This window comes from Ovis aries, chromosome 7 (genome assembly GCF_016772045.2).
Source record: "Ovis aries strain OAR_USU_Benz2616 breed Rambouillet chromosome 7, ARS-UI_Ramb_v3.0, whole genome shotgun sequence".
Taxonomy (NCBI): Eukaryota; Metazoa; Chordata; class Mammalia; order Artiodactyla; family Bovidae; genus Ovis; species Ovis aries.
In genome coordinates this window covers 56,342,544-56,355,355 of record NC_056060.1, presented here as the reverse complement: position 1 = coordinate 56,355,355, position 12,812 = coordinate 56,342,544, and the positions used below count along the sequence as shown (strand labels likewise).

The 12,812-nt window shown below is 46.1% G+C and overlaps 1 protein-coding gene across 3 annotated transcripts in view; it reads right to left on the bottom strand.

The window, feature by feature from the left end:
• GNB5 (G protein subunit beta 5) overlaps positions 1–12,812 on the bottom strand; it is a 42,538-nt gene that overhangs the window by 8,511 nt on the left and 21,215 nt on the right. For all 3 annotated transcript variants that reach the window (XM_027971823.3, XM_060417966.1, XM_060417967.1), the window contains 4 exons: positions 10,462–10,503; positions 8,409–8,485; positions 4,632–4,764; positions 1,279–1,422 (listed from right to left, as the gene is read on the bottom strand). In XM_027971823.3, coding sequence (XP_027827624.1) covers positions 1,279–1,422; positions 4,632–4,764; positions 8,409–8,485; positions 10,462–10,503 — 396 coding nt within the window. The remainder of the gene's footprint in view (positions 1–1,278; positions 1,423–4,631; positions 4,765–8,408; positions 8,486–10,461; positions 10,504–12,812) is intronic.

Sequence of the window (12,812 nt, the reverse complement as noted above, 5' to 3'; positions counted from 1 at the left end):
GCAAGTCACTTCCCTGGGTTTCCACCTCAACACCTATAAAATGAACCCTCTCTGGGTAGCTAACATGATCCAGAGAATCAAAAACACCAAGTTTATGCATAGCATCCTGCTTCTAAGAGCATTTTGATAAATTTCTGCAGAGCAGTCTGTGATCAACCATGAGCAGCATAATTAGATTCTCAAAGGACAAACAGAAGGAAAAATGGGTTAAAATTAGATTGCTGGTTTCAACTCAGAGGAAGGGGTGGGTGAGGTACCATACTGATGTTTCAGAAAGACCTGCAATGGGGATTCAACTCTCCAACATCTTTACTGAGAATGTGGACAAAGGAATCAGAGTGTCTTCAAATCTTTGGAGGACCCTAAACCATGAAGTTTAGTACTCTGAAAGAGAGAATACGATCTATAATGATATCAACAATCTGAAAAAACAGTGTAGTTGATTGGAGATGATAAATACAGTTATACAAAGACATGGGAATTAAACTTACATAGATGGGGCCAAATATCCAAGAAAAAAATCAGGGTCCCTGCCAATTAGAGGCTTCACAACCCTCATCTGAGGTCCAGAACTAAGAGGTGGGCAGCTTGGAACAAAGGGCCTTTATGTCTTCCAGTTGCAAGCATCATTAGATGGTGTCTGCATCTCTGTCCCCTCCCACCACTGACTCTTGACAGAGATGAGACAGGACCACGGTCAGATCAGCCAGCTCAGTTCTCCACACTTATTCCCAGATGTCCTAGAAATACTTGTCTCTCTTACTTGCATAAAACACTGGAAACTCTTCCCTCTACTATTCATAATACAGTAGAATATATGGGGAGGTGGGGGGCCAATGCTTTTGTGCCTTCTGCACAATTTACAAAGGATGAAATGTGGAGTCAGGCAGCAAAGGTGGGTCCCAGGTGTCCTAACTCCTCGCTGGTGCTCCTTTGCCATGATGGCCTGCCTGCCCAACTCAGCCTTCAGACACACTGTTCCCTGTGCCTGGGAGCTGGAGGGGCTGGAGGCTGGCAGGGGTGGGCTGGGAGAGTGTCCCACTCGTGCCAAAGCCCTGATCGCACCACAGCTATGCCTCACCGCTGTTTCTGCCTGAGCTGCCTGGTGCCCTGGCTGCTGTCTCTACTGCTCTCGGATGCCGACTCTCTGCTACTCAGCCAAGGAGTCTCAGCCCCGCTCCAGGGGTGTCCCGTTTAGTCCCACAGATTGACAGGAAGTGCCACCCTGAGGCTCCCTGGTGGACAGAGGGCTCCTAGAGATCTTCCTGGGATCTTTACCCCAGACACGAAGGTGTTCCCAGTTTCTGATGGGGCCAGGTCCAGGCAGAGCACGTCGGCCCCATGCCCATGGAAGCTCTGCAGCAACTGCCCGCTCTCCACATCCCACAGGGCACATGTGCCGTCGCCACTCGCCGTCAGGATCTGCCGCCGGAAAGCACAGGAAGGGTGTCATTAGGGCCTCTGGGGAAGCCAAGCAGTCACTTGCAGTTCCACAGGGAAGAGAAGGCTCCACACACACACACACACACACACACACACACACACACACACACCCCTGCTTAATCTGGACTCTAGCACAGAACTCTTTCTCCAGTACCGAGAAAGACAGCCCATTTTTGACACCCTTGCTGTCGTGAGCTGTTTACATACCTGTCCTCTTGCAGAGGATGAAATCTGGAGGCCTTCCTGCAGTACCTGCCTGCCTGACACGTAGGAAGCGCTCTGTGAACACCTGCTGAACAGAACCCCCAGCGGGTCCCACAGGCAGCCAAGCCTACCACTGAGCTTCCCAGACATTAACGTGCGCCCCACACCCAGAGGCTCCCTGGCCCACTGAGTGGTGTGGACACACACGTGCAGGGCCAAGGCCTTTGCTGTGTGCTGACCACGTCCAGGCCCTCCACTAGGTGGCAGGGCTGAAGAAAGACCGTGCCTTGGTCGCTGCTCTCCTGGAGCTCCATTAACAGGCCTGGCAGGAAACCCATTTGACTCCCTGTCACCGTGTTAATCAATTCCAGGGCAAGCCACACTTTCCCAGTGCTGCATTAGACAATACTGAAACCAACTAAAAATAAACTAGCTGCTTGCTCCAGGAAATAACCTGATCCTATGAGATAAGACTCTGAACTAACTAAACAACTTACTTATCAGGACTAATAGCTTTGTAAAAAATTAATGAAACAGAGTGTGCTGTGCTAAGTCACTTTAGTCATGTCTGATTCCTTGTGACTCCAAGGACTATAGCCCACCAGGCTTCTCTTTCCATGGGTTTCTCCAGGCAAGAATACTGGAGTGGGTTGCCATTCCCTTCTCCAGGGAATCTTCCGGACCCAGGGATTGAGCCTAGGTCTTCATTGCAGGCAGATTCTTTATCTTATCATCTGAGACACCAGGAAAGTCCTCAGTCTAGCTCTTTAATGGAAATTTTTCCTGGCATACTCTTTGATCAAAGAAATGAATAGTTTTTAAACGTTAACAGTAAATTCTTAATCTTTAAAATATTTTAAATACTTGTAATCTTCATTATAATGTAAGTAAAAATAAAATTTAAAAATCAAACATTCATAATGATAAATGCACTAAACAGATCCTCTAACTCCACTGTCACTCATTTATTTTAGGATGCAGAGAACCTGCAGGTCTTATACCAGCCTTTTGAGGTTTCCATTTTTCATCCTAGATCCCAGGGCTGGAAGGAGGCTTAGTTCATGAGTTCAGTGGTACCCAAAAAAGGCCATACATCTGAATCACCTGTGAAGCTTTGTGTTAATAATAAAATAATAAAAGCTAGCATTTATTGATATTTACCAAGGTTTATATCAAGTACTTCTGGAGAAGGAAATGGCAACCCACTGCAGTATTCTTGCCTGGGAAATCCTATGGACAGAGGAGCCTGGTGGGCTACAGTTCATGGGGTTTCAAAAGAGTCAGACACAATTTAGCTACTAAGCAACAACACTAAGTACTTTACATGAATCATCTCATTTAACCCTCAGAAAACCTCATGAGGGAGGAATATACTACCATCCTCCCTTGCAAGTGAGAAAAACGAAACACAGAGGATAATAAAACCTTATTTAGAATTGACCAGCTAGAACATCAGACTAAACGTCTTCTGTTGCTTTGGCTGCTCCTCACACCCAAAGACGTGAGGAACGGCCAGGGCCACCGTGCCCCCTCCTGCACAGACCTGCGAGACTCCTGGTGGCAAGGAACAGGGGTAAACACTGCCCTCCCAATCAGAACACTGTCCCCAGACAGCAGCCAAACAATTTCCCATCACCAGGTCTCCCTACCACTACCCTTGCTGGCCCGCCTCCTGACATCACTCAGCTGAAACCAGAACGGGCTTTAGTCGGACTCACACAGTCTCCTCCTTCAAATAAACCCAACCTGCCCCAGCCCCTGCAATGGCCGCCTACCGTCTATAGGGTCCGCTCCACCATGCAGGGCATGTAACCTAGCCCTCCTACCTCTCAGGCTGCCTGCCTCCCACAGCGCTCCCCTCATACCACACTGGCAACACACTGTCCGCCAAGGCAGCCTCTCAAGGCATGTTTATGACCCCCTACTCCTGCTCCAGGCTCCCAGCCTCCCTGCTGTGCAGCCACCACTGGTAGCTGGCCACGTGGGTGGTGGCATCTATGAGGGTTTGCTGGAGAGACGTGACAAAGGCAGTGTAGGATGTTTAGGATTCTGAAAGAAAACGCAGCCTACGTATTACCTCCACTTTGTGGCTTATTCAAAGTAGGGTACAGATTTTCTATATGAAGCCTTCTTTTTTCCCATTTGTTAAAACAGAAGTCTAATATAGGTACAATGAGGTGTGCCAAGTGCACAACTCTGAAAGTCAGCACCCAGTGAAATTCTATACACAGAAGGACCTTGGGACCACTTCTCTGACTCAAGAAAGGAATTTCCACCACCCCAGAAGGTTCCCTGATCCACTCCCACCCCCACCAACTCAATTAGAGGAGGAGGTTTGATATGGCAAGGAATTCATTTCAACTGTACCAACAATCAATAGCCCCGACTTTACCTATTTCTGATTTTATTAAAAACAGTAATGTAACTAGGAGTTCCCTGGTGGGCTAGTGGTTTGGATTCCATACTTTCATCATTGTGGCCTGGGTTCAATCCCTGGTTGGGGAACTGAGATTCAGCAAGCCATGTGGTGTGGCCAAAATTATAATATATATTCTATTTGGCCTTCCTAGGTGGCACTAGTGGTAAAGAACTCGCCTGCCAATGCAGTAGACATGAGACAGGGGTTCAATCCCTGGGTTTAACGATCCCCTGGAGGAGGGCATGGCAACCCACTCTAGCACTCTTGCCTAGAGAATCCCATGGACAGAGGAGCCTGGTGGGATATGATCACAGGGTTGCAAAGAGTCAACTAAAGTGACTTAGCCTTCTATATAAAATTATATATATATATAAATTATAGTACATATAAAACCAGTGAGAAGCAACAGGAGCTTCCTCTTAGGGCCAACTGCTGGAGCATACACATTCTCCCGTAAAGAGGGATACTGGAACAGTTTCCTCACCTGCACCCCCTCTTTAGTTCTCTGAGACCGAACTCGCTCCCCCTGCAGGCTGGCGCATCATCACCCAGGCCCCTGATTTACCTGCATGTCAGAGTTGGTGAAGCTGCAGGCCGATAGGTAGTTGGTGTGCATAGCAACAGACTTCTTTTTGGCAGCCATGTTTTCATTTTTGTCAAATGTCAGTGGATACACAGAACATTTATTATCCAAACCACTAGCAGGGAAAGAAAGAAGTGTCAAATGTTAATACAGGGCAATAGAACATGTGTATACTTTCTCATTCACACATACTTTCAAAATGTTTTCCTTTGGCAGTATTATATGTTGTAACCTATCCCTAAACTTTTACTTTGAATATTTAAAAATGGATAGTAAAACTGAAAGAAAAATAGTACAATGAACTCCCAGATCCCTTCACATGAATTCGCTAACTTAACATTTTGTTGCATTTGTGGGAGCAAATTCTGAACCATTCGAATGCAAGTTGCAGATATGACATACTACATCTAAATACTTCAATCTGCAAATTACATTTCCTAAAAATAAGACCATTCCTTTATAATCACTAACTCATTATCACATCTGAGAAAACTAACAAAAATTCCATAACACCATGTAGTAAGCCATCCATATTCAATTTCCCAAGGATCTCAAGGATCCAGAGCCCAAATAGGTCTACACATTACATTCTGTTTTTATATCTTTTTAAGATCCTTTAATGGAGAAGGAAATGGCAATCCACTCCAGTCTTCTTGCCTGGAGAATCCCAGGGACAGAGGAGCCTGGGGGGCTGCAGTCCATGGGGTTGCAAAGAGTCAGACACGACTAAATGACTAAACAACAACAAGATCTTTTAATGGAGGACAGACACAGCTTTTGACGTTTATAATGAGACTTCATTAGGTCAGTTGTCTTACAGAATGTCACACAGTCTGGATTTGTCGTGTTGGGAATGGCTACCTACTCCAGTATTCTTGCCTGGAGAATTCCATGGACAGAGGAGGCTGGTGCGCTACAGTCCATGGGGTCACAAAGCGCTGGACAGGACAGAGCCACTAACACTTTCACTTTTATTAATGTTACTTTTAAGTATAACATTTTTAGCAATAATATAAATGTGCTATATAAAGGTGATACTGTGTATTTCTTTCTTACTGCTTCACTTTAAGAGGCTTGCCATGCCTCTCATCCCAAGATTGGTGATGCCAACTTTGATTACTTGGTCAAAGTGGGGACCACAAGATCTTTCCACAGTAAGGGTGACTGGCTGGTGATTACAAGCATACCTTGTTTTACTGCATTTTGCATTTTTTACAAATTGAAGGTTTGTGGCAACCCTTGCCTCAAGCAAGTCTATCAGTGTAATTTTTCCAACAGCAATTTGCTCACTTCATGTCTCTGTGTCATGTTTTGGTAATTCTCACAATATTACAAACGTGTTCATTGTTATTACATGTTTTATAGTGATCAGTGATCTCTGATGTTACTACTGCAATGGTTTTGGAATGCCACGAACTGTGCCCATTCACAACGGTGAACTTGATCGATAAATGCTGCATGTGTCCTGACTGCTCCACCGCTCAGCTGTTCTCCACCTCTCTTCCTCCCCTCAGGCCTCCCTATTTTCTGAGACACGACAATAATGAAATTAGGCCAATTATTAACCCTGCAATGGCCTCCAAGTGTTTAAGTGAAAGGAAGCATTGCAAGTCTCTCACTAAATCAAAGGCCAGAAATGATCAAACTTAGTGAGGAAGGCACGTCAAAAGTGTTAAGATCATTACTATCATCATTTCATGTGATGCTGAAATTATCCCACATTTGGACACCGGGGGCCCCTTCAAGTGGGTCTTATTTTACATTTGATATGACTCCACTGATATGACTGAATGTTCCCTTGCTTCCTGGAAGAAAGAAGGAAGGGCAACTGACCTGAAGGAAACACCTTCAGCTTGCTTTATTCCCTTCCCACCCAGACTGACTCCAAGGAGCCCTGCTTCTATTTAGTGAGGAATGACATTTGGGAGGGGTTCTCTCTTCTGAGGCCCTGTGCCTTTCTAATTGCTTGGAGGTACAGGTGTAGGCCTGGCTAGTTTATGACCAGTGACTGACCTCGGCAAGCTTGTTTATAGATCACGTGGGTGAGAATGACTGGCACCTGGCTGCGACAACGGACAAGCATGCTCCAGACCGGGCTTCCCTAACCCTCGAGGTGAAATATGTTCTCCTATTCTGAAGCTTCAGAGTCACTGCTGTAGTTCTGTTGGGATACTCACACTTAGGATTAGTTGTCATGCTCTGCAAAGCAGAAGAGTTCTGCAGTGTGATGCAAGAAGAAGGAAGGGCATGTGACTTCACAGGGAGGGGATGACTGGACGCTGCACGTTTAGACCCCTCCTGGGCTGTGCCCTGTGCATCTCCTCCTTTGGCTGGTTCTCATTTGTATCCTTTCACTGTGATGAAACTGTGAGCATTAAGCATAGCGCTTTCCTGAGTTCTAGTTAATTACTGAGCCTGATGGTAATTTTTAGGCATGACCCTGTGCCTACGTGAAGTTGAGGAGAGTCTAGTGGGGGTTACGCCGTGTAACTGCTGAGCTGTCCGAACTCCTTCACATCTACCTTATAACTGTGTCATATGTACATAAATGTGTTAAACATGTATGTATGTTCACATCTATATTTATACCTATATCTTTTATTGTGGTCCCTTCATATCCTTTTAGGAAGTACATGGGTATACAGTTTACATAAATATTGCCATCCAGTTATAAAATGATACAATCTACTTTTGAGTTATTTAAAAAATGGGAAAATATGAAATGCATGTATGTAAGTAGGGTCTCCAGAGGGATCTCAGCAAGTAGAGAGAGTGGGAAGTTGCCCTAAAACAACAGTCTAGACAGAGAAGATGTGGGGAGTGATGGCTGGGGTGACCCTGGTTGAAGGCTGGAGAAGGCTCCAAGGTTTTTCCTTGGAGGTCCAGCATTTTCATATTTGAAATAAAACCCTTTTCTCTTGATTATAAAAATAAAATATGCTTAAAAAAACTGAAAATAGACAAAATTGTGACAAAGAGAAAAACACCCATGGTCTCAACATCCAGGAGAACTATAATTGCATTTTGGTGTAGTTCATTACAGCCTTTATGCTGATGCTTCTTCTCTAAGTATGGCTGAGCTCCTGCTATAGAAATACTTTGAATGGTCCAGAATTAACACAAGGACAGGGAATTATAGTGCTTGCAATTCTCACTCCCAACTCTGTTAAACTGAGCACAAGAAAAAAATTAAGGCACAATATTCCTATTACTCTTGATGCTCTTTTCACTTACTGTCATTAAGATTTTCCTTTTTAACAGCTGCATAATATTCCATTCAATTCATGGACCATCATTCACTTAATTTCCTTTGGTGGGCATATTGTTTCCCCATTTTTGCTTTATTTTAAATAACAATACAATAAATGTTATTGCTCATTTGTTTTGTTTCTATATCTCTTTCTTTCAAACAAGTTCTTAGATGTGGAATCACTAGATCAATGGTCATAAATTTTTCAAGGCTTTGAATACATATTACCAACATGCTTTCCAAAGTATCTGCACAAATTTGTGGTCCCTGCCAACAGCATCTGAGAGCGGAGAGAATAGATTTTAAACTTATACTAATGTCAATCTGTAATGAAAATAAACTATGAAAGACATTCTGCAGGGTTTTTTTCCCTTGATAAAATTCAAGGAGGATTACACAATGCTTAAGTAATCAACAAAAATTTCAAGTTCTTATCTGCATGTTTTGTTTATAGAACAGTGTTTTATGACTAACAGGACACATGAAAGGCTGCTGTCTCCCCTACTTACCCACATGCAATGGCACATCCCGATGGGGCGTACGCACACGCCATCACCCACGTGCATGGCATTGTGACTGCATGCTCCTGAAACACAGCACACACCGTGCTTAGAATAAATGAGGGCGCTTCTACACAAATGTCAGCTTTTAACAAGTAAAATCGTTGAGGCATCTACCAAATTACATTCCAGTTTCAAAGGGGTTGAGACTGGTGAGGAGACTCAGCTCTCCAATAATCATCCAAACCTCATATCATATATTCTATGAGTCAAAAATCTCACCTAGCAAAAAGATATCCTTAACATCTTCTTTCTTACTGCTATACTCCCCCTGTTGTTCTGAATGAATACTGGGACTCGTTTTCTTTGAAAAGACTATCCAAATTTCATTTCAGATATATATGTGTGTGTATATATATATATATATATATATATATATATATATATATACACACACTTCATCTTATTTACTCAGATGCTATTTTTAAAACATACTCTTGACTTTTTATATGTGTAGGTTTGTTTACTTGCAAGTGAGTATATGATAGCCTCTGTCCCCTGTGGGTCCTAAATCATTCCAGGCAGGAACGTGGGTGAGGGTGGGGAGGGGCCGTGGAGGGAGAAAAGGGAACCAGTAAAATGGAAGCATTAAGAGGACATCAAAGTCCTCGGATTCTGGCTGGGGTCTGAGTCACCCATATTCTCCTGCATACACAGATAAGCAACCAAGGCACACTTAAAAACTTCGGAGTCTGTGGCCTTACTTCCCTGGGAGCCCTGGGCCCTGGTCCCGGTCCTGACACCAAGGATACGTGCAGCCTCACACAGGCTGGCCATCTGATCTACCCCAGTCTCCCTCTCCGCCTGGCGAGGGAGAAGATGGGACCAGATGGTTTCTGAAGCACATTCAAGCGCTGGTCTTCTCTCCTGTTATGGTCCTCTGTTTTTGTAGGGAGACATTGGCCCTGATACTCCCATCAAGATTCTGCTGTCACTCCCAGTCTAGCAGCCCTTTGGACACCATGAATAGCCTCAGGGTGTCACCAAGGAGGTGAGGTGGCCCCTCTCAGCACAGGGCCTCCAGCCCTTCTGCTGACCAGCAGTGACTACGTGCCCTGCCGGGGGCCTCCAGTGGCAACACCACAGCTCCCCGGAAACCAGGCAGCATGTGCTTTCTGCCATGCTAAGGCTTCAGTGGAAGGATCCCCACTCCCATACTCCTGCAGATGCTGAGGAGTGCTGGGAGAGGCAGGGTGGCATGGAGGGAAGCCCTCTGCAAACTGCTATATTGCCATGCTTGTCATTCCCCAGGGTCGTGACCATTTAGGGCTTTGCTCTACAAGGTGGCTCTTGACCAGACCAACTGCCTATTATGACATTTAGTGAACATGTTCAATAGTGCACAATAAGGATGCTATTGAGACAGATATGGGTTTTCTTTTTTATACAGTGAAAGGGACACTGTCTTTCTAAGTAAATATTGGAGTCCATATTTAATATACAGTACTTGTTACCAACACAATGCAGGCACTCAAGCTCACCTACACATAGATTCTGCCCTTTCCATTTAGTTAATAGTCTAAACTTAGGTCTCATTAGGAGCAGTACAAGTCTATGCCAGACTTGCAAGGGGCTCAGACTCCATGGCACCTCCATGAAGTGCAGTTTAACTCCACTGAAGTCTCAGCTCCCCACCCACCATGGGGTCTAGTGGGAGACAGAGATGGAAGAGAAGACTGGGGATTTGGTGTCTCTTCTCATCAATCAGAAGAAAAATCATCAATGCAGTAGCAAGTGTGAATGTGACAAGTTTCTGGGCCACACTCTTTCCTGTTTCCGTGTCAGCCTCCTCATGCTCTTCTCTGGGGCCAAGGGCTGGATTTGAGAGGAATGAATGCTACAGAGGGCTGCGGAGCCATCTGAACACAGATGGGCTTTCGTGGAGTTTACACCCCCAAGTAGGCTCCTGAGGGGCAGGGCAACCACTAGGGTGATGCTTGGAGAGGATGAGGACAGGACTGGGATTCTGGAGTGCCTCAATCCGCCGGAGACAGTGCCTTACCTTGTTAGTGGTGAAGGAATCCCACACAATCACTTTCCCATCCTGGAGGAAAAGAGTAAAGAGTTCAACAAACTAGTGATCACCGCTGGGGAGATGGTGGGGGGAGGCAGAGGTACAAACTGTTACACTGCTAGATGCCAGGGGCTGGGGGTGGGCTGGGGGTGGGCTGGGCGGGGGAGTGGGAGTTGAGTGTGTAACAGGAAAAGTTTCAGTTCAGGAAAGTGAAAAGTTTGGGAGATGGATGAGGCTGAGAGTGGCACAACCGAGTGAGTATACTTAGTGCCACTGCACTACACAGTTAAATCTGGTTAAAATAGTGTGTTTTATATTGTGTGACTTTTGCCACAATAAAGAACATTTAAAACAGAGGTACAAACCGTTACGTATGATATATTGTACAACATACAGAATATAGCCAATATTTGTAATAACTATAAGTGGAGCACAGAACCTTTAAAACTCGTACATCACTATACTGTGCACCTGTAACATATAATACTGCACACCAACTACACGTCAAGAGAAACAAAACAAAAACCAAAAAGAGGAAACAGTTTAAGAATCGTCAACAAGACTTAACAGGTGAACTGCTCAGAACTGCTTGGAAAACCAGAGCAAGTGTCTGGACAATCAAGACCCTACAATGCACCCTTGAAGAAACAGGAATAGATGGGACTACACTTCCCAGCCTGGTGCAAGGCTCGGGTCTAAACCCTACATCCCTTGCATAGATACAATGACAGAAAGCAATGCTCAGACACTTTTTTTCTGCCATTTATAAACCAAGCACAAACTGCTGGTAAACTCTCATCACCAGCATACCCCGAATGTCAGTGAGTTACACCGGGATGAGGTAATCCTGAAATGACCTTCAGATGCCTAACAGCCACTAACAGTCTCCGTCTCCTCACCCTCTCCCACTCACCTTGGAGTCCACATTCCCTGCAGGACTGTCTAAGAGCCTCACCCCCTCCTGGTCTCCCCACCCCGTGTGGAAGCTGTGGAGCAGTTCCAAGATCAGTCTGACTTCTCCAGGTGCTCAGGAACATCCCCTACCCTGACGTTTCACACCTACCACACCTATGCTGCAAACATGGGACTCACACCTGTGATAGTGGGGACCCCCGTGTTCAGGAAACGCAGAGCTCTGGGCTGGCGATGCCACGGACAACGTGGCCATGGTCCCTGCAGCCACTGCTGCAGCCCTCACTGGGGGTGCGGGGAGGGGCTATGATCTCATCCATATAATACAAACTCGCCAGAGATAAACCCACATGAGCCCCAGTCCCTACAGCGCAGTCATCTGCCCAGAACGTGGTGTGCGGGCGGTCCGGGGCCCCAGGCTCCGGCCAGCAGTGGAAGAGAATGGCCGAGTAGATTTCTTCCAGCACACGGGTGGAGGATGTGCAATCCTCAGAGATGGAGAATCTGCAGCCTCTATGGTGGGCTGGATTTTTCATTAATCACTCAAGCCATCTGGAGCCAAATCTGGTGAGTGAGGCGGATGCCACTTAGGGACACCAGCAAGGTCTGCTGAACTAAAGTGACACAGTGGCTTGCTTCACTTCATCTGATGCTGAGATCACGCTGCGTGGGCCTGAGGAGTCATGGTCAAGGTCAAAGCTGGCAGCTCGGAAACTCCTAAGCACATTGGTTCTTCTAGTCTAATTTCTCCGACTAAAGGCCCAAATGCAAAGTTTGGGTGGATTAGATAACAGAGCAGAGAAGAGAGTTGGGGGTGGGATGGGGTCTGGAGCTCCTGCTTGCTGGGGTGGGGGTAGAGACTTGGTGCATTGCCCAAGTCAGCGCTCCCTTCAGAGGCTTCCTCCAGCACACAAGTGGCCTGCCTGGCCCCACCACCCACCCATTGTGTGCTCTGGAGAGACAGAGGCACCCGTGAGGCTAAAATCAGTCTCAGAACTAAATGCGGTCCCTCCATGAGCACAGATGTATACACCAGGGGCCTATGTACCTGGAGAGACTGAGCCTATCCCAACCCCACCCACACAGTCAGGCGGATTAATCCTGTGCCTTTTAGGGGAGAAAGGCTGCTCTGCGTCACTCAGAGTCTGTTCCAGGGCCCTTCTGCTGCTCCCCACCTTCCTCCCACCTCCACCCACCTCCAGACGCCCTCTGCAGTCCGGGTGGATGGATGGCGTGAGTCAGCGGTGCCGACGCAGCCCTCCTCCCCTCCCTCCCTCTCTAGTAAGAGCGGTACAGAGCAACAGAAACCCAACATATGGTGTTCTTTTAAGGATTAAAAAATGTCTAAAAGGCTAGGCAGCAACACAGACATCTGAACAACCCCTTTGTAAAATGGAGCATTTGGGAAACCTAAGCCTAGAAAGAAA